This window comes from Pituophis catenifer, unplaced genomic scaffold (assembly GCF_029215685.1).
Source record: "Pituophis catenifer annectens isolate HBS135680 unplaced genomic scaffold, rPitCat1.0.hap2 SCAF_3, whole genome shotgun sequence".
Taxonomy (NCBI): domain Eukaryota; kingdom Metazoa; phylum Chordata; class Lepidosauria; order Squamata; family Colubridae; genus Pituophis; species Pituophis catenifer.
Genome location: NW_027256883.1, coordinates 159,044,397 through 159,066,554, shown reverse-complemented (window position 1 = coordinate 159,066,554; position 22,158 = coordinate 159,044,397). Strand labels below are relative to the sequence as shown.

The 22,158-nt window shown below is 38.6% G+C and overlaps 2 protein-coding genes across 3 annotated transcripts; one reads left to right on the top strand and one right to left on the bottom strand.

Annotated features, from left to right (window-relative positions):
* Positions 1-120: 120 nt before the first annotated feature.
* Positions 121-16,134, bottom strand: MUTYH (mutY DNA glycosylase). Its single transcript, XM_070939610.1, is given in 17 exon segments — positions 121-670; positions 902-949; positions 1,674-1,835; positions 2,483-2,625; positions 3,483-3,674; positions 4,387-4,474; positions 6,868-7,012; positions 10,044-10,141; positions 11,447-11,560; positions 12,775-12,846; positions 12,979-13,020; positions 13,153-13,226; positions 13,478-13,517; positions 13,607-13,728; positions 14,510-14,607; positions 16,050-16,110; positions 16,113-16,134. Coding segments are annotated over 17 exon segments (1,629 nt in total). The 5' UTR covers positions 16,120-16,134; the 3' UTR covers positions 121-547.
* A 274-nt stretch (positions 16,135-16,408) lies between these two features.
* Positions 16,409-21,625, top strand: TOE1 (target of EGR1, exonuclease). Of its 2 annotated transcripts, XM_070939609.1 has the most exons (8): positions 16,409-16,497; positions 16,945-17,065; positions 17,219-17,259; positions 17,738-17,834; positions 18,279-18,437; positions 18,907-19,166; positions 20,049-20,223; positions 20,655-21,625. In XM_070939609.1, exons 2-8 carry the CDS (start codon positions 16,955-16,957, stop codon positions 21,420-21,422), a joined length of 1,611 nt encoding a protein of 536 aa, XP_070795710.1. In that variant the 5' UTR covers positions 16,409-16,497; positions 16,945-16,954; the 3' UTR covers positions 21,423-21,625. The 2 variants fall into 2 exon arrangements, with proteins under 2 accessions (XP_070795710.1, XP_070795709.1); XM_070939608.1 differs by lacking the exon at positions 16,409-16,497 and having other exon boundaries at positions 16,925-17,065.
* The last annotated feature ends 533 nt before the right edge of the window (positions 21,626-22,158 follow it).

The following is a 22,158-nucleotide window of genomic DNA, read 5'->3' as shown; positions in this document are numbered from 1 at the left end:
AAAAATGGAAGCTCACAAGTTTTTAAAAATAAACAATAATTAAGGTTTTATTAGCGAAGCCAGTTATAAAACAAGACATTCCAAGCATTAAAATAATTGATCATACAGGAAAATGGCATGCAATACAAAGTAGCGTGTAGACAAACAATGATTATTCAGGTACCTGTTCCCAAAAGAAACTGGCTCTAAAAAATAATACTTATCCTGCTTTGCCACATTCTTTCAATGTGCCATATCCCAAAACATCTGCTAGTTGGTAGCTTTCTTTGGCACTATTCAAATTGTGGTTGGGCATGCAAGGTTAAGAGCAGTGCTTATTTAATAAGACATTTAGTAAATCAGTAGGAAATCAGATGACAATGTCACAGCATTATGCTTCAGTATCTCATATTAGCCATACTGGGCAGACATATGTCCCTAGAGGATCTTATTCACAAGCCCTTCAAAAAAAATGATTGACCCAGGTTTCAAAATACTGTATCAGAATACTGGGAGTGCAAAGATGTACACTCTTCATGTTTTTTCTATACTGTGCCTGAACTTGCCATCAGCTATTAAGACCAGTTCTAAGAAATGAATGCAAAGAAAGCAGCTTCTTGGAAGAACTACTCTGTTCTTCAGGCTTTAATTGGCTGGTCCTGAGAGAGTCCCGTTTCTTCTTCTTCACAACCTGTACAATGATACACAGGTAGAGATTTAACAGAGAAGACCCTGCAAACAGTCACCTATTTCATCCTCTCCTACCTGATCCTGTAAGCACTACTGTGATTAGTACCTTGGCCAACCACAAGTCAATTCACTGACCAATTTTGGGACTTTAAAAAGAGGCAAGAGACTAAGAATAGGAAGCTAAACAAGGCATGAGCAAAATCTGCTTGGTTCTATCAAAAGATAAACTTACTTGGGCATCGTTGATTCTACAGTTCCATTTTTCAAAAACTTTGAAGACCTGAAAAAGAACACAGAAACTATATACTCAAATAATTCTAGGGCCATTTTTAATGTGGATAGTATATGGCAATGTCCAGCCTATATATAGTAAGACTGAAAAGAATATGGGACTAAGAGCAAGTTCTGTTCTCAGGAACCCTGTACATCTGATTCCATTTTGTAGATGCTTATACATTGTGCATGAATATATTGAGAAATCAGTTAAATGTTTGCAAATGTATCTATGATTAGAAATCTTGACATAGCTACACATGAACCTATCAACTCTACTGTACAACATAGAGACATCAATGGGGCCCCAAGTTGTTACACTGACAGGCTTGAGTGTCTGCATAGAATTGGTTCTAATTCCACAGAGAGGTGGGGAGACAGGATGGTTTCTGTTTCTGTGCACTGAAGTCTTCTATCAACATTCCTTGGAAGCACATTGTCTGAACAATGAAGCAAATGGCATTCATATGAAATGAAACAATTGCAATTTTTAAGTCTACCCTCTGCCATAAATCTCACTGGATGTCTCCGGGCCAATCGGTATCTCAAGGGAGGAGGTTGGGATAGAAGAAAATGGACAACTGATTCTACATAAATTGTAATGTATTCCTACAGGAAAGGCAAAATACAAATCTAACACATTTACCTACATATTGATTCCTCACATACAACTTTTTAGAGAAATGCAAAAAATCCACTATGAAAGTGTTTAAATCTCAGATTTTCAGTACCTTTTTCATAGCTGTGGAGATGGCTGATATCTGAAATTCTGTTTTGGTCACCCATCGGGATGCTGGCAGTTCCACATTCCTATTCCAATTTTCCTCATCTTTGTCCACATTCAAAAAATAGATCAGATATGTTTGGCGGATGTGGGAGAAGATATGGAGCACCTGGGGAGGGAGTGGTGGATATGTAGATGGATCCTGTAACTCAATATTATGATGGACAGAAGGAAGACACTGAATGGTAGAGATAGAAACTAAATGCCCCAAGGAGAGGAGTTTTCTTTTCTAACCTTTACTCTTCCCTGCTTTGAGACAAGGAGCTGCAGGGACATGTTATCTGGATTTAGGAGCAAAGATATGGGGGAAAAAAATCTGCTGCATTGAACCATACTTTATAACAATTTGGATAAGGCTAAAATTGAATTAAGATCAATATTTTTGTAACCTTGCAAGTTTTAAAAGTCTTAGTAACACAATAAACTGATAAATTCTGCTAAATTCTGCTGCCCACATTTCTGGGGGAACTAATTTCACTGCTATGTAGCTATCTGTTTGCAACCTTGGCTAATTTCAATATCCAACAATCATTTTCCAAATGTAGTACATTCATCTTGGTTCCATGCACCTACTCTACTCTAAAACTTTACTATAATTGTAAATAGCAATAGAACTTCTAATGCTAATTCTACCGCAAAGTGAACTGGGCTGAAGATCCAAGACACAGCAAAAACATGGGAGAAACTTGTTGGAAGACTGGCTAACAATGGCTGATTATAAAAACATTACCAATTCCTATCTGGGATCCAAATTACCTCTCCGACATACTGTAGTTGCCTCACTGCCAAGTCATTGCCAAGCGAGGCTAGGAGGTAATCTGCCAGAATCACTTTCTGTTGCTTTTCCTGCCCTTGATCAAGGAGGATGCTAGGGAACTCCCACAGTCCAGCTAGCAGACCTACAAGAAAATGTCTAATCAGTGCAATTTAATATAACACAATGGTTACATGTGTGAATTTGAACTCTCTGCTTCAAAAAAAAAAAAAAAAAAGCTATTGAAATGGTTTCAGCTAAAATGATATTTCTACAGTAACTATGTAAGGAATGAGTATTCTCTGTTAAAAGCAGTCTTTCCCTCACATAGATAAAGGAATTCAATAAACTTCGTTATTCAAATGTTTTCTCAATGAGAGTGGAAAAACATGTCATTAATCAAAAGATGCTTGGGCCCACACCACTGGATAGTATCTGGAATGGACATACAAATAAACTGGCTCTTGGTTCAGGCCTACAGATGCTCACATATTTATAGTTTCTTATTCAAAGTTACCAAGATAAAATTGGCTTCTTTATCCTAAGAAAAACCCCTACAAACCTTCAGAGAAACAATCCTTCCTGGTAATTTATTTTTTTAAAAAAAGATAAAAGATATTTCATGATCAAGATCCAAATTTCTATAACTGCTACAGAACTAGAACTGGAGATGTAATATTAGATGATAATGATAAGAGCCTTGATAGTACAGTGGTTTAATGCACCCTGTTATTAACACAGCTGCCTGCAATTTCTGCTGGTTCGAATCTCTCCAAGGCTCAAGGTTGATTCAGCCTTCCATCCTTTCTAAGGTAGGTGAAATGAGGCCCCAGTTTGTGGGGGCAATAAGCTGACTTTGTATAAAATATACAAAAGAATGAAGGCTATTGCTTAACGCATTGTAAGCCGCCCTGAGTCTCTGGAGAAGGGCGGCATATAAATCAAATTAAAAATAATAATAATAATGCTTAGCCTTCCTTGGTTTCTTCTTCAGCTGGTTACCTGAGCTGGCCCTCCTCACAAGAAAGTACTCTGGATTCCCATCACTGCATCTTCTCTGTAGCACGCATGTGGCTGTGTGTTCTATTCTGGGCTGCTTCTTGGTAGTCTTTTTTGGGAAATTAGTGACACCAAGGCTGGGCTCCCATGGTACTGAAGGAGGCAGGCAGAGGGAACAGCTCCCTGAGACAGCAGCTGATAATGAGAAGGAAGCAGCAGGAGATCAGCCAAACTCTGAAATGCTGACAGTAGCAGGAGTAGTGCTTCATTATAGTCTCGTTTCATGGACATCTAGGACAGGAAGGCTTGGCTTGGCAAGAAGAACCACAGTTCCTCCAACTCTGCCCATCCCATGGTGACAAAGTTCAACTCACCTCCCACCCTTCCTTCCCAAGAAAGCTAAATTAATAAACAGACTAGAACAGAATACATTTAAAATAGCAATATTAACAAGTATAAAATAAGCATTACACAAAGATGCTATTTTTTATCCATTTGCCAAGACCTCCAGATCCCATGATTACATTCAAAAATGAAAGCTGAATGTCCCCTGCAGCAAAGACAACCTCACTTTAAAGATGCAAACTTTCCAAACGAGTAGGCTGTTTAGAAGCATATCACACATTCAATCCATTTTTTCCCACAAGGACATTGTTAAAGCCTTAATAATGAAGGTAATACGAAGACAAAAATACTATTTCTCTTGAGGGGTTAAACCAGCTGATTTGAGAGCATGTTCACAATTCTGCCCCTCCTTATGCATCATCAGGACAATGAAGCAATGTCTGGAGAAAGAGGTTAGTTGGGAATGAAGTTCTGAGAGTCTTCCTCGCTTTTATAAAACCTTAATTCTCATTCTCAGTGTAAACAATCATCATGGTAATATAAAACCTTTCTTAGCACTTACCACATTCCTCCATATCTAACACAGGGAGGCTTTCAGAAGCAGTTTTTCCTAACAGTCTCTTGGTGGAATTTAACCGATGCTTTTCCACCTGCAAAGGATAAAGGTTTTTTGTACTGGTAAAAGTATAGAAAGAGGGTGAAGGTAACAACAGGGAGAGACGTGTCTGGAAAGAAACGAAGACCTGCCTATTTTAGGGTTCAATTAATCATGATTCCAAGTCAAGATTAAGCCAAGTCAAAAATTGGACTGCAAGGTTTATGTTATGCAGCAGCCTTTCTCATAGAGTTTTTTGTAGTAAATAAATAATGCACACATGCACTCTCCAAAGGTGCAAATTTCAATTTTTAGAGCTTCCAGGGGAAACATATACACTTAATTTCACGATCGATAGAAAAGCTACGAGTGGCGCAAAGAGATATGGAAAGATACATGCTCGGCACTACAAGATAAGACAGAAAAACCTGCACATGGATTAGAGAACAAACGAAAGTATGAGATATCATCAAGAGAGTAAAAGAATTGAAATGGAAATGGGCTGGTCACTTAGCAAGAAGAACTGATGGCAGTTGGACCAAGACAGTCATAGAACCCACTTGATAAAAAGCATCCATGAAAGAGACTTAAAACAAGATGGATCTACAACATCCGCAAGTATTGTGGGCCCAATTGGCAAAAGAAAGCTCAGGACCGTATTGGTTGGAAACATCCGGAAGAGGCCTTCATCCTGCAGTGGATAGACAATGGCTAAAATGATGATGGCCATTACTAAGAATTCTGGGAGTTGAATTCCAAGCAACTAGCGTATGCCCAGATTGGGGAAAACAGTCAACACTTTAAAAAAAAGAGAGTTGTAGGAGAATTGCTATGTGGCAGAGATTGTGAAAAATAATTTACATTCTGATAAATACAAATATAACAAAGCCTCACTAGGGCAACATTATTAGGCTAGCATGCATATATATTCAGAAATAAGTCACTCTTCAAGATCTTAGATTTACTTTTTGAGTGTTTTTGAATAGGCTTGCACTGTTAGCCTAATAATAAGGCTACAACTTTGTGAGAGAAAAATTCCCTCACAGTTGCTGTGCCTATTAATGGCCTTTGGCTTAGACAATTAAATAAGCCAATCAGAGAGCAGCTCCTGGCTTTGAATCTCCCAGGCTTTTCTATGCTCTCCCCTAACTGCCACTGCGACAGTATAAAAGGAGATGCTTGCCAGCAGACATCCTCTTCGGGATCAGAGGCAGAGCTGAAGTCACTAAAGCCTCTTCCTTCTGAGGAAGAAAAGCCCGAACACCAATCACATAGAGCGATTGCACCAGAGAGCTGACAGGACACTTAAGAAAAAGAATGACATCTAATATTCTTTTTGAAGAGATCTTGTTTTATTTTATGTAAATAAAAAGTTTAGTGTAAACTGCTTGTGTGTTGTGACTCCGACCCCCGAGCCCGTCTTATCGGAGGGAGAAGACTCCGAAGGTGAAGGAGAGGAGTTGGCCAGGCCTCCCTCTCCAGGACCCTCCTCTCTGGTAATGCCTCAGGTGTCTCCCGAGGGAGAAGAGATTGGCTAGGAGCCAGGTATTTCTGATCAGTCGCAGTCGGACAGTGACGGAGATAAGTCTTGGCTGGATCCACGCCAGCGCCGGAGAGACAAGTGCACACAGCAGAAAAGGAGACATGCTAGAGATTAAGCTGAGTCACTGGACCACACCCCACAGGGGATAAAAGGGGGTGTGGTGGCCATTCAGGCTCTGTGACGGACAAAACTAAACAACTAGCGAGTCGTATTGTATCTCTGAAACTATATTATCTGCCTGCCTTGGATTTAATATGGACTGAACTTGACAATTCTTTGACTTTGTGTATTTGTTTTGGTTTATCTGACGGAGGAGGAACACCTCTCTCTGTGAGTAAAGTTCTTGGCAAGCAGCTACTGGGTTGCTGCCAATCCTGTTATCGAAGGAATTTATTGTCTGCAAGTTTTATTTAACCCCTGGCTGACTGTGTGCGTGTGTGAGATGGGGACAGAACATTGTGAGGCTCATTTGTTCTAGTAGATTGTAAAAGAGATAAGGTTACGGTCCATTGAGGACCCCTCCATCACAAACTTTAATCATACTAAAGCAGAGGAGTTGGCGTGGTTATGGCCGTGGTGGTGTGAGGACGTTTTCTCCACTTCGCAGGGCATTTTACGGAAGATAAATGTGGATTAAAGTGTTTGAAATGCACCGATAAGGACCAAAATTTTATAAATTGTATCGGAAGAGATACTGGCCCAGCAGACTGACTTTGGAATCGGTAGGTCACCCTGAACGACTCAAATTTTGAAGCTTTTCATAGCGTGGGAAAGTGGAAGGAGTGAGGGGATACAATTAGTTTAAGATACAAAGCCAGCGCACCCCACCCCACAAAGAACAAAGCCTCCCGCATATCATTCTTGCAGATCTGGGTGGAGCATTCAAACAAACAGGGTGTCCTTACTTGATGGAGAGCTCTGCAGTGCTGTTTCACTGGACATTCCATGCATAATGGGGTCTTGGGAGTACACACAGTTGCACCCAATTCCATCATTGCTTGATTAAAGTCACCTGGATGGGTCTGGTCAACCAGAGTGTGGGCTAAAGCCCTAAGAACAATAGCACTGTTATTCATTAATGCTATATACCATAGGAGAGGAATTCAAGTTAGAAAAAGATATGGTTCACTTGTTCAAAAGATCTCCCGCTATAACACAAATTGCATTGCATACAATTTGGTATAACATGAGACAACCCTGCACTCTCTGGAATGGCTGAGATGATAATTAAATTAATTTTTTTTCATGAAGTAGAAACTAAATAAATGTGGAGTAACAAGTACCACATTAAAAATTATGTTTAGTTTTCTCTTCAAACCTGAGAAATTATATACTGCATTTTGTTATGTATACAGAATCTTAAGTATACCAAAAGTATACCATTATAACCAAGATTTCCCCTCAAAATCCCCAAATCAAAAAACACCACCAAATTTCTTTCTTCAGGATGTATGCCATCATTTATAGCATGTATGTGTCAAATATTACATTGTAATCTGTTTTCTATTCTATTCATTACAGTCATTGGTAAGTCTTCGCAGGTATAGGTCGTCCTCGACTTGTAACAGTTCATTTAGTGACCATTCAAGGTTATAGCAGCACTGATTCAAGACCATTTTTCACACTTAACAACCATCACAGGGATCCCTAAGGTCATGTGATCAAAATTCAGACGCTTGGCAACTGACTCATATTTATGACAGTTGCAGTGTCCCTGGGGTTATGTGACCACTTTTTGTGACCTTTTGACAAGCAAAGTCAAGGGGGAAGCCAGATTCACTTAACAACGGTGTTCCATCTTAACAACCGCAGTAATTCACTTAAAAATGGTGGCAAGAAAGGTAATAAACTGAGGCAAAGGTCACTTAACAAGATCGCTAAACAACAGCAATTTAAGGCTCAATTGTGGTCGTAAGTCAAGGACAACCTGTATTAACCTTACCCATCATCTGTAAAACCTCTCCAAATCTTCCCTCTGGTGTCAGACATTAGTTTACTATTTTAGAGCACTTTGGACCTAAATTATTAATATGATCCTATACAACTTCACTTTTAATTTTAGTAACTCCAGGATGGATTATAAGAAAAACCTGATATAGGCTGTCCTCACCTTACAACCATTCATTTAACAACTGTTTGAAGTTACAACAGCACTGAAAAAAGTGACTTACAACTGGTTGTACTTATGACCTTCGCAACATCCCCAGAGTCGCAATTTGCAATTTGGGTAACTACTACATATTTACAACAGTTGCATCATCTTGTGGTCACCTGATCACCATTTGTGACCTTTCCAGCCAGCTTCAACAAGTAAAGTCAATGAGGGAAGCGGGATTCATTTAACAACTGTATAATTTGCTTAATGACAATTTTTTTTTGTAAAATTGGGCACAATTCCCTTAACAACTGTAATGTCTTAGTGGCAGAAGTCCTGGTCCCAATTGCAGTTGTAAATTTGGGACTATCTGAATGAATGCTAGTTGCTCAGCAAGTATCTTGTTTATCTTTTTATTCCATTCTGTAAAAGTCTAACATCTTAATATGACAGACAAAACTTATTACTAAGATATTAATGTCCTAATACTTGAATAAAATATTAGATATTTTATCACAACAATATCTTGTGACTATAAAATTCTTGATTTATTTTGCTTCCTACTTAAGGTGTGCCCACGACAATGGCTATGGGGAAGGATGTGCCAATAAGCACCTCTGTTAAATAAAGAACAGAAAAAAGCCTATTTTGTTTAGAAACAATTATTTATCTCACTGTAAGCCATAGGAAAATCAAATATTTGCATTGAGCCAAAGTTATCTAGAAATGAATGAGAAATTTCTCTTCCTCTATAGAATCTGATGACATAAACACATCATTTTAAGAATCTTTCATTTCATTATTTAAATAAGAATTTTTAGACTTCATAGTTGTGGACAAATTTTAAAAACATGGAAATAATATATCCTGAAAATTCAGCTATCAATGCAAACACTATATTTAGGTATCCTAACATCATTCTTTATAGCTTCTATTCATTCCTCAGCACACTGTTTAATCCAATCCTAAATGATTTTTGTGTGATTTATAACTTGCTGCTTCTGCAGGAATTCAAGGCAGTTTTAATTGAGATTTCTCATCCAGCAACAATCCCAGTGAGCTACACTGGACAGAGACCTTTAAGTCCTCTTGACTTCAAAGGGACTTCTTACATGCAAAACACTTTATTCTCTATTGCAGTGGTGTCAAACTCAAGGCCCGAGGGCTGGATCCAACCCGTGGGGTGCTTAGATCTGGCCCACGGGGCCGCCCTGGAAAGAGCGAAGGTGTGAAGGTTCTGACAGATGCCCTAATTAAATCATGAATTTCGAGCCAAGTTTCAAAAGGAATCCAATGATTTATTAGGAACAGAACGCCGGCATCTACTCACTTGAGGTTTGCTCTGCCTTCATGTAAGTTACGGCCCACCTTTGACACTGTTCCCCCCTCCTCTCAGTCTGTGTCATAAATTGCATTCTCCAACTAGGCACTCCCGTGTGATGTACAGATACGCCTCTCACCCCGGGTTTGGTAATCTGAGATTCACCGTTGGAAGAACGTATACATGGAATGTACTCCCCCCTTGCTTCTATTGGCAACTCGAGAGCAGATTAGAAATGCTTTTGTGAGTTGACAGAAGGACTGGCCCGCAGTGCTTCTGCCAATGAAAATGGAGCTTGTGAGGGCTGCAGGTGGAGGGTTGCAGGAAACCATTGCAACCTAAAATGGAGCTCGGGAGGGCCGCAGGTGGACCTCCCGAGCTCAGTTTTTGCTGGCAGAGGGTTGCAGGAGGCTATCGCAGCTGAAAACGGAGCTCAGGAGTTTGTTTTCTCTGGCAGAGCACTCGGGCCACCACAGGTGCCCCCGACATGAGGGACATCAAGCTGGCCATGTCCACCCTGGCCACACCCACTCCACACACACCCCGAGGTCAAACACAACCCTGATACAGCCCTCAATGAAATTGAGTTTGACACCCCCGCTCTACTGTATTAATTATTACTTTATAGATCTTAGTGCCTTTTGGGAATGAAAGTCTTTCCTTACCAGAGTGCGTCTGCAGCAGCTGAATTGGCAGTATCAGCACCAATGGCTCTTGTACGACACAAAACTCGAGTCACATTTCCATCTACCACTCCTGTCACCTGTATATTTTGAAGAAAAATCTACCAGTTCACAAGAAAACTTGTGTTCAGGAACAAATGAGAAAGAAAATCAGACGCTGAATGATAACAAAAGGCACTTACAACCCTGTTTCAATCAATTTCATGAATTTGAAGGGACTGAATTTTAGTGCATTGACTAAAAAGCAGTTAAAATCCTATTTTCAAGTAATTACTTGACTAGTCCTAAATAAACTAAACTCATTCAGCTTTGGGGCCTCTATTTACAAAACAAGGGATAATAATAGTACTGAGCTTCCTTACAGGGCTGCTGTACAGGGTTAAAATTAGAAACAAATACAAAACCATACAGTATGAATACAATTTGAGAGTATATGTCAAAGAAGTGCCTCTCCCTGATTTGATAAATCAGTCTCTCACCCTTCCTTCAACACATATAGCATTCTTTCTTTCAACGATTCCCCACAAAGAGGGAGAATGGGCTGAGATACATCTGGCTCAAAAATCATCCAACAAGCTTTTACGCTTGAGATAGATTTCAATGAGTCTTCTAAACATACTCATGACCACAGTACCACTCAGGCTGTGTACAGATTTGCTTGGTCATCTTAGAAATGTCTGTTCAAATCCTCCAACCTCCATGAAGGGAAGTAGGTTGTTTACAAGGGAGAGGGCCTTTTCAGTTGGGCCTCCAGGTTATGCAAATCCATCCCCAGGGAAACACACTTGTTTGCAACTGATATATTTTCAGTACTAGGCTAAGACTGTCTGTTCTTCCTTCCAGGCATTTTACAGTTGATGTAGACATCAGGAGCCAAGCTAAAATCAAAATATTGATATTTACGTCTGTGCATGAAAATTCATGATAGATCTTTCCTGTTCGACTTGTTATATTTTATTGTTGCATTATTTTAATTTTGTAGTAATTTTGTGATTGGTCAAAAGAATTTCAATTATTGGATGTCACCGATATTACTAATTACTAATGTGTATCATAAAACTTATGTGAATAGAGCCATTATTTCTCAAAAATAAAAGCAACAAGAATAGCCTCCATTTTACTGGTTCTTCTTCATCCTACTGGAAAATATTTCATCTTTTCACTGAGCCCTTCCAGCAATGGGAGATGCCTTTTTTTTTTTGGTCTCTAAACACATAAATGGGATCAAAATAGAAGAAGCCTAAAGCTGCAAAAGGGCAATTAGATAGAAAATCTTTGGAGAGCTGGGAATGATGATTTTTGCAAAACAGAGAAATAGATGCCCAATGCTATCTTCCATATGCATCTAAAGCAAGGTTAAGTACCCAAAATGATGGCATCATTACCTGGCCAAATGCTATGGATGCAATAGCTCCTGCAGTGTACTTCCCTACCCCTGGCAGCTGCTTCTGCAGTTCTTCTGCTGTCCTTGGCATATGACCTGCCAGTTGTGACATCACCTGTAAAAGACCAATGAATAAAGAAATCAAAGCAAAGGGAAAGAAATAACTGAATGTCTACTATACACTTAACAAGAAGCTTGTGCTGTATCCATAGTATTTTCAATACAATGTTTTTATTAAAAAACACATCTCTAAGAGGTTCAGACATACTGTTGAAGACTAATAGTTCTTTAAGATGTTCCCAACCATGTTGAAGTTATGTAGGGACTTGAAGACCTGACCTAGGGCAATGTGTTGGATGAGCTCATTTATGAGTGGAATGTGAAAATGACTAATGTTTAGCCTTGGATGTTCTTGTTTGTTTATTTAAATTTATTGGCCATGCAATTCTAGTGGAATCAAGGGTTGGGTTTTTTTCTTTATTGTTGGCTTGTTCTTGGATTTAATCCTATATTAACCACCCAGGCTCAATTTGTGAAGTGACTATAAACCAAATAAATAGAATTATCTTCTTGCCAAAGTTAAGCACCAAACCCATTCAACCAGTAACTCATTAATATTGTCTAAACCAGTGGAGGGTTTGCTACCGGTTCTCCTCGTTCTTGCGAACCGGTAGTAAAAATTTTGAGTAGTTCGGAGAACCGGTAAATACCTCTGCCTGGCCCTGCCCCCAATCTATTTGCTGCCTCCCGACTCCCAGCTGATCAGCTAGAAAGAAAAAATCAGGACTCACTTCTCAGCCAGGAGATCACTTGGCAAAGAAGAAGGAAAAAAAAAAAAAAGATGCCGTCACTTTAAATTGACAAGCCAAGAAGCAGCTGCTGGAAGGAGTTTTAGGTTGCTTCTCTCTTTGTTTGGTTTCCATCCATTGCTTCTTGTTTTGCCTTCTGGTGCTTTCGAAAATACATTGCCCCCCCCTTTTCTTTCTGGCAGCCCCTTAAAAGCCTGTTGCCTATCACACTCTTGGGCAAAACACGTGAGCCATTTCCTCCTTTCAGTGGTCCATGAAAGTGCATCTATAGTATGTAGATAATAAAGTTGAAAAAAGGTGAACAACATTTTTACAGAACTATAGATACGTTGAGGCTGGGTGTGACAAGGAATGGCTGGGAGGGGAGGGGCCAGGCGGGGCACCACTTGACGTGAGTGACATTGAGTTGGCCACGCCTACCCAGTCACATGACCATCAAGCCATGCCCACAAAACAAGCCACACCCACAGAACCAATAGTAAAAAAATTTAGAACCCATCCCTGGTCTAAACTAAAGTACCTTATGTGCACCTTCCTGGAGCCTTTTTCCTCGAGAATAGTAGCCAAGACCTGCCCATAGTTCATTCACTTCCTATTCTCAAACAGAAATGAGAAAAAAAACCAAATTAACCCAAGAAGGATAAGGTCATACATATATATTTCCTTTTTCCCTTACAGTTAATAAATGTGTGCATATTCATAAACATATTTAAAATCTTTTTACCTCTAACGAAGCTTCAGCTAAATCCTGCAAGGTTGGCCATTTCTACATTACAAAGAAAAACAGGTGTTTATTTACTGGCTCTGCAAAATAGAACAGATGCACAAATCATTCAGAAACCAGAATGCTGGTTAATGTAAATGCAAATTTGCCACAAAGAAAGAAGCTCAGCATCACCTGCATCCAACGATTGTAGTAATTAATCACTGAAGCCACTTGGGTTTGTTGGAGCATGATCTCTGATACCCACACTGCAAGCACAAAGGGGAAACAGCAGCATCAGAGAGTGCTGATTAAAGATACCTAGATCAAGGAAGCCTGATAAAAGAGATATGCCCCTTAATAACTATATTAATAAAAATAATATATAATCAAATGCATGCTACCCAAATCAACATATAATCAAACGCCAAACAAATAAATTCATTTGTTGATGAGAATTGACCACATTTTTTTTTGCATTTAATATAGTTTGATGAAATAGATGAATTATTGCTCTCACCAGCATATGCTCGTTTGTCATCATCAGTTTCAGTTGCAGCCTGCAACAGAATGAAAACCCAATGCAACAATTATCTCCTTATTTTAAAGAAAACAAAATATTTCTGAACCATTCCTTATTTTTCCATACCAGTGTCCTCCATGGCAGATCTCGTTTACATTTATTGTACCAAGATAGCAGTCTCTTCTGGAAGTCTCTGATTTCAACTGCATCACTGAATGTGTGAAATAAAGGCTGAGAACTTGGCACTTCTGTAGTAAAGAGAAATTAACATTTTAAAGTTAGCATTTCTTAGGGCTACATTGAGGGGGCAATCAATCTGGAATTGAATTTTTTACCATTTCACTCTCCAATTTATTATAATGTACAATCAAATAAAAGATTAAGTTAGGAGTGATCACCCCAAGATGAATTATATTTAATTTTATTCAATACAATCAATCAGAATAGAGCTGGAAGGGACTTTGGAGGTCTTCTAGTCCAAGGCCCTGCTCAAGCAAGAGATTCTATACCATTTCAGATAGGTAGCTAACCAGTCTTTTCTTTAAAACTTCCAGTGTAGAAGGACCTCACAACTTCTGAAGGCAAGCTGTTCCACTGATTAATTGTCCTCACTGTTAGGAGGTTTCTCCTTAATTCCAGGTTGCTTCTCTCCTCAGTTAGTTTCCATCCATTGTTTCTTGCCTTCTTGGTGCTTTGGAAATAAGTTGACTCTCTTCTTTGTGGAAACCCCTCAAATACTAGAATACTGCTATCATGTCACCCCTAGACCTTCTTTTCTCTAGACTGGCCATACCCAATTCCTATAACCGTTCTTCATATGTTTTTGCCTCCAGGCCCTTAATCATCTTAGTTGCTCTTCTTTGCACTTTTTCCAAAGTCTCAAACTGGATGCAGTATTCCAGACAACACGCCTGGAATACTGCATCCAGTTTTGGTCACATTACAAAAAAGAAGTCAAGACTTTGGAAAAATACAGTACTACTCTTGGTATACTTCTGTTTCTTGACCAAAATCTTTTAGTTCTATTACCTTTGTAAAGTACAAGTCCTTTTTTCACCTTTCTTTGATGATTTTTGGATTTTCCCAGATTGCTGCACTTTGACGTTTGGCGTTTACTCATTGCCAAGCTAAGGAGAGCATAAAGTATGTTATCATTAAATTAAATCAAACTCTTTCCAAATCTAAATGTAACAATTTGTGCTTTATATAAATACTCTGGATTGTACCAAATTTAGTATGCAAGCAGATAATCACAAATTACAAATGTGGGCAATCTGCAAAAAATATGCTGTAAGGAGAAATCAGGGCTACAAATGGGAATCTTTTTTTATTCTTGAAACGACTCACCTACCAGAGGTGAAAATTCCAAAGCTTTTACAGTGACTTCACAGTGCTAATAAAAGATTAGGTCTTTCCCCCCCTCCAGGCAATCTTCCCCTGTGGCAACCAAACGCCACTTTTCGAAGAGTGCGATTTCCCTTCAATAACCTAAATTAATGCAGACTATTCTAGCTTTCCATGCCTAACAAAGCCGTCGGCTCCACTCACCACGTGCCAACAACATCCGTGTAGGAGGATTGTTTTGTTCTTACACGCTCAAAAATGGAACAATTATTAGAAAACAGACGTCCTTTCAAAGGAGGCATACAACGTTTCTTTTTTCCCCTTTCCCTCTCATCTGTACGGCTCTTTGTAGCCCCAGAGCCGTCACGGAAACGCTACCGGCTGACCGTGCACACAAACAGAACAAACCACGAACTACACAAACAGCAGATTGAAAAGGAAAGGGATGCACAACGCCCACCAACCACAGTTCTACTGCAGGAAGCACAAAAGCCTATGCTTTCCAATGGTTATTTTTTTCTTTTATCGATAAATGTCCCTCTTTGGGCAGAAGTGAAAGTAAAGGACAATTTAAGGATTTTACCGTACTCACGTGTTTCTTTCCTACAACTGGAGGCAACACACTTTCTAACGTAATTCTTACTCCGTGTACAAAGAGGTGTGTTTCTAATGGAGACAGGGGACGGGGTTCTTCGCAAGCTGCCCTGCAATTAATCTTTCAAGCAGCAAATGGACCCGAGATTTAGTTTGTGTTGTCCTGCAGGTTTTGCGATTTGGAGGCGCGAAGTTTTAATTCGGCGGAAGCGTTGGGGAGGAGCAGAGAGTAACTCTTTTTCCAGATCGTTTTTATAAATCATCATACCGCCAGGTTTCATTTACGTGGAAGTCACTTTTCTTTTTCCCCAGTGATTGATTGAAAAACTAAGATCTTAACAGCTAAAACCTGTTAGGAAAAGAATTAATACCTTGTTAAGCTAGCGATGTTCATTTATTTTGATGAAAAACAACCAATTGTCAGCATGCCAATTTATGCTTACGTATAGTGTGATTGCCTGGCTTGATATTATTTTGTAGTTCACATATTTTATGCTTATACCGCTGATTATTTTTTTTTAAAGAAACACCGAGTTGTTGATAAGACTGCAATGGGAAATCTTTCCTCCCACTCGGCAATTTTTGTGAAAGTCCGAATATGATATTCTAAAAATAGTTTTAAAATGCATACTTGCATCTATTCTCGGCTTGTGGGGGGGTCTGCTTGCAAAGTAGGCTGGATGTAGCGCTTACCCTAACATGCCGCAAAATGAAAATTTCTGATGGCCTCGGAAGTTGGGTTTAATTTTTTTTAAAAAATCTGCAGAAAGACCCACAGTTTACCCCATTTCGTACGAAAAACTTTTTAAGCATCTGGTTTAAGGAAGCTGGAATACTCATGTTTCTGCTAATTATAGTAATTTGAATGGGACTCCTGTTTACATAATCTTACATAACTGAGCTGGCATCCAACGAAAGGCACTTAAAATAGACAGCTACATAAATGCGCCATCACCAGGGGAAGGACCCCTGAATTCACAACGCGCCGGAAGTTTAAGGTATCGGCGGCAGATGAGTTCTCCTAAGCTTTTAAGGGTAATAGAAAATTTGAAAACTTCCAGGGATTGATACAATTGAATGTAAGTTCCGGGATTCGATTTATTTTTATTTTTCTCTCCTATCTGGTTTTCCCAGGCAGTTTAGTACCCAGGAACGCAGAGAAGATAGCTCTGCTGAACGCAGACTGCTCCCGCTTAGAGATTGGCCATTGCAATATGACCCTTTTTGTTAGTTAACATAACAGTACTGCACAAATCCGGACGACCGGTAGATGGCAGCAAAGAAAGTTTCTTGTATCTCTGCCATCTTTTGCAGGTCGTGTGGATTCTTGCAACTCAGACATGTTAACTTTATTTTTTTGAGCTTTGATGGAAGAGAGGATGTAGATACAGAAAATGTACCAGTTCTTTAAATTGATTGGTTGGCAACCTTTTGCTTATTTTACTTTTTCACCATGGTTTTCCCAAAACAAAGTGAATAACTGGATTATTAAAATAAATGGATCATATGTGTCTTGTTCCCAACAGCTGTATTATAATGGCCTCTTTAAGGGTGCCCGTCATTGATGTCCAGGAAGACAATTTCAAGGAGCTCTGGCCATCCATGCTTTTGGCTATCAAAACTTCTAGCTTTATTGCTGTTGACACAGTAAGTAAAATTGTTCTTTATTGGTTTTAACTTTGGAACAAGAGAAAAGGGAAATTGCATCAGACTCCTTGAGAGTAAGGTAAAAATTATCCCTAATTATTTTATGTAGTTGCATCTTCTACTGAAGACTGAAAATGTTATCTTTATCCATAGGAACTTAGTGGCCTTGGAACAAGGAAGAGTTTGCTGAATCAGTAAGTACTGTACCATTCTTTTTCTTCTGAAGTACTATGGTCAAGGTGATACCAAATTCTGAACGATCAATTTCTTAATGTTGGGCCAAATATTTTATTCACAATACTTACCGAATATACGTCTGTCAGATTTTTAGATAGAAGCATTCAGTAGCTATAGGATGGAATTAATGAATTAAGATTTGATAATTTAAGCAATTGGCCTTTCTGAAAACATAGACTATGCTAGCTATAGGCATCACTACATGGGTCTAATAGTCTTGGAATTGGGGAGGATCTTTGCCTTGTTTAAAGTTAGGGGATGTATTCAGGTTAATGACAAGATTCTGTCATCAGATTAGAAATCATATCGAGTATTGGCAGCTGCTATCTAGCCCAATGTAGACAATACTAATGCTATTTTCAGGGATTTTCAGGCACTCTACAGATTAAATTCTCTGTCTTTGCTTCTTATTCAATTGCCTAATGTTTCTCACAGGTGCATTGAAGAACGATATAAAGCAGTTTGCAATGCTGCTAAAACACGCTCTGTTTTGTCTCTTGGAGTTGCTTGTTTTAAACACCTTCCTGACAAGGTATGGTGCTCGTTTTGTGTCTAGCCTTCTGTTGATATTTCTGTGAGGACAAGATAATCCTACCTCTGACGGAGAATAAAATTGAAGGCAAACCTTAGAAATTTAAATATGATGCCTGGTGTCATTAGCATTAGTTTATAAAACGTTTGCATTTTTGGAGTATTATTGTATTCACATAAAAGAGAGAGAACCCAAATTTAAGACAATTATCCAAAAAAGAAATAGTAGACAGAAACATAGAAACCTAACAAATATCTTATTTTGTGTTCAGCTTCCTCGGTTAAGATTGCTTACTGTAGCTGAAATCAGTGCTGGAGATTCTCTCTGCACAATAAATATGTATGTCATATAAATGTATACAAATGTACGTATGAGACAGATCATACTCCCAATGCAATAGTAATTATGGTCCTCCGTTTCATTGGATTGGCTTTTATTTTGCAGATAGAGAACACATATCTTTCCCAGATCTACAACTTGACCTTGCTGTGTATGGATGATTATATAATTGAACCACAGTCAGTGCAATTCCTGGTGCAACATGGCTTTGACTTCAACAAGCAATATTCTCAAGGCATTCCCTATCATAGGGGCAATGATAAGGTATAAGGATTCCTTAATTTAAGGACTAAATCTGATGGAAATATAAGAAAGAAACTGGGAAATGGGTCTGGACTTCTTACCTAGTAGATTTCACAGAATATTTTGTTCCATAACTTGGTGAAAGTTTATTCTCAACATTAGGTTTAGAAACCAACTCAGGTCCAAGCTTTTTGATGAAAAGGTCTCATATGATAATAGATGCTAATAGATGATAATCTTTTTTGTGAGATTGATAAGGCCATATTTAGAGGATGCAGTTGTGGTTCAATGAATGGTTTAGTTGGTAACTAACAAATGGTAAGCATTGCCTATGCAATACTTTATATTAGATTGTATTTTCTTTTGATAATAGATCTATAAGAGATAACTTCTGGCATCCCATTTGTCTATCCAAATCTAAAGGACTCAGAAGAGGACTTTCCATAATGGGATGCCTAAATAAGATTGTTTCTATTTTATTTACTCACAGGAAAATGAAAATCGGAGTCAGACAATTCGTACTTTTTTCCTGGAAATAATTCGAGCAAGAAAACCTATCATTCTGCACAATGGCCTAATTGATTTAGTTTTCCTCTACCAATGCTTCTATGCCCACTTACCTGACAATCTGGGCACTTTCACTGCTGATCTTTCAGAGATGTTCCCAGCCGGCATCTATGACACAAAATATGCCTCAGAATTTGAGGCACGTTTTGTAGCTTCTTATCTAGAGTATGCCTATAAGAAATGGTATGTATCATTCATTTAACAAATAAATGCTGTAAACATCCTAACAGATGTTGGAGTTGCATTGCTCCTCTCCTGTTTTTTGTTTACATATAAAAAGCTTCTGATATCCATATGACCAAGTAGTCTGAAGGTTAAGAAGATAATTATCCTTATTCTGATTGATCAGTCTTCAAGCAGCTTACAGATCATTCCATTTATATATATGTTCTATTTAAATATTTATGCAAATATTTAAATTGAATGTAGTGCTTTTAACTCTTCAAGAACTGTTTTTCTTCTTTTGTGAAAATATGGGAGGAAAAACATTAGATTTTTGGTTGATTAACTAGCCATTAATTATGATTACCACTGGCTTTATTACTCTTCTGAACTGAAATTTAAAATCTTTTTTCACTCTCTGCTCTGGTGACTCTACTGATTCAGAATAACACTAAGATATGGCAGGAATTGCAGATCTATCTGCTTTCTGTGTTTTCCATGTGTCCTAGAAAACATGGGAGGAGGAGACGGGAATAATTGTGCTTAGCATGGTACAATGAAATAGGAACGATAAGAACTTTTTCTTTTGGTTGACTAACTAAAGGCAAGGATCATTAGGAAAAATGCTAGTGAGAATTAGCTGGCAATAGCATTTGTAAAACTACCCGTAGACAAATAGTGCAGTTCTGTACTTCTGTATTCTTCTGTACAATAGCCCTTCTGTATTTATTTTCATCTCAGTGGCAATTCTGTATTTGTTTTGAATTGATTTTTTTCCCCACCATACCTCTTTTTCTCAATTCTCTTAACTTTTTGTATGATTGTGTAAAAGAAAAGTGAATCCTGAAAAATTACCAATTATCCCCATACATTTGCTATTATTATACTGCTCTTGAATTTCAGCAAACGAGAAAACTTCAGGTTGAAAGACTCCAAGAAACCATATCTCAGCATAGAATTCTGCAGCTATCCTGCCAGCATAGATGCCTATGTTGAATACCGGTTTTGCTCTGTGGCTGATGTCAGCCAGGCTCAAACTGACATTGCTAACAAAATTGTCATCTGCCAGCCATTTTCGGTTAAGTATTATTTATTGGGTGTTTCAGCTACATTTTAGGATCTTAAATATTATCTATAAAACCAAATTGGAAATAACAGTTTTAGTGCCTCAAATGTTAGATGCAGACTATGAGGACAAGCTATCCCAGATAAAAGAAGTCTATCTTGTTAGATCAGCAATCTAACTTTCCGGTGTTATTTTGGCCATTAAAATATGTTACAAGGAAGTCAGATTTCTTTTAATTAAATAGGTTATTTTTTTTTTAAAAAAAGAACAAAACTGGAGTTTTTGCTTCATTCAGGAAAGAGCTACCTTGGGATCCAAGTGAGGACATTTAGCATCAGTGATCATAGTACTGCTGCCTAGGAAAGGTTGACTGGATTCCAATCATTGCAAAATTCTCAGAATTTTTTTAAATCTATCCTAATAGTTCTCATTCTCCTTCACAGGCTTATGGCTGGTGCCCAGATGGGTTGAAATGTACACAATCTCACAATATTGATCTAATAATTAATGAGGATGAGAATCAGAAAGAAGCGAAGCGGAAGACAAGAAAACAGAAATGGAAACGGCGGAAGAACTTAGCAGAGTCGACAAAAGTTGAACTGAGCAGCCCCATGAATGATGTAAAGTTGGCTTGGGATAAGGAAAAAGGTTCCCCTTCCAAACAGTCTTGCCCTAGTAACGTGATTGCTCCTATTATAGATAGTGCAGATGCAGAAAGAGTGTCTGGTAATGGGGACACTTCAATGGATGTGGAACAAGAACTAGTTTCCGATAGTGCAGTTGATACCAGTGTTGATGGGAACGCTGCCATTGCCACAGACAATGAGAATATCATTTCTTCACCATTCAAAGACTTCCAGCAGGAAAAGGCAATGGGAAGGGAAGGAGCAGAGCCAAAAGCCCAGTTACAGAGTGATTCTGCAGTGACCTCTTTGCCTGTCACAGATAACGTAACACCATCTAATTGTTCACGAGGGAGTATTCACCGGGCTGGGTTTGATGCCTTCATGACAGGCTACATAATAGCATACATCCAGATGCTCAAGAATGATAAACAGAGTGACTCAAATGATGGGCCTTGGTTACCAGACTGCCACAACAAATTGTACCTTAGTGGAAAGTCTGTGCCTCTTCAGATTGTGAAAAGTTTGTTTTCTAAATCTTCCAAAGCCCACAACCAAAAGATGAAATTGGTATGGGACAGTAGTTAGAAATAAATACCATACTGCTCAGGATCACAGATAATGCTACTACTATCGTTTTCTTGAAGCCACAATACTCAAACCAGAGCTGCTAGAGACATTAATGAGACATGATAGAATATGTGCAGCAGCCTGAATGGATTATGGATTTATTTTTAAATGTTTGTAAAAATTATGTACGTATTAAATTTTCCCTTTGGGGATAGAACCTTTACACTGTAGATGCACTTTTTTCCCCCCAAATGCTTAAAAAAGCACTTTCTTTTACAAGGCTGGTGCACAACTTTGTGTGTTCATACTCACACAATGCCTCTTGGGGAATGGCAATGCATTTATGAGAAGACAGCTGGCATCAGTTTTCAAGCAGCCTTGTAAACTTTCCCAAAAATCATGCTTTAACCATTCAGAGAAATGCTTTATTTTTAACCAAGGGAACTGTGGAAAAGCTTTTTTACATGGATTACCTTGCACCATCATCCTAATGTTCATAAGGTCAGGTAGTTGGCTCTATTCCTTGTTCTCGAATGTCCATGTCTTCAGCAGATGTTGTGGAATCATTACAGCTCTCCATGCAGTGGATGTGGAATAAATGATGCATTAAAGTATTATCCACACATTATTTAAAAATCTGCACTGAAAGCTCCCCACCACTACCTATTTGAATCATATTCTTTACTGACAAGAATGAGGTAGTTTTCTTTTCAACATATCTGAGTTTGTCTAAAAGATATGGAATGCATACCTG

What these genes read in the sequence shown, in the direction of transcription:
- TOE1 (XM_070939608.1), top strand. Translation starts at nt 16,925, where the DNA reads ATGTGTCTTGTTCCCAACAGCTGTATTATAATGGCCTCTTTAAGGGTG. An exon ending in GCTTTATTGCTGTTGACACA is followed by an intron (nt 17,066 to 17,218) that starts GTAAGTAAAATT and finishes CTTTATCCATAG; the next exon opens with GAACTTAGTGGCCTTGGAAC. An exon ending in GAGTATGCCTATAAGAAATG is followed by an intron (nt 19,167 to 20,048) that starts GTATGTATCATT and finishes CTTGAATTTCAG; the next exon opens with CAAACGAGAAAACTTCAGGT.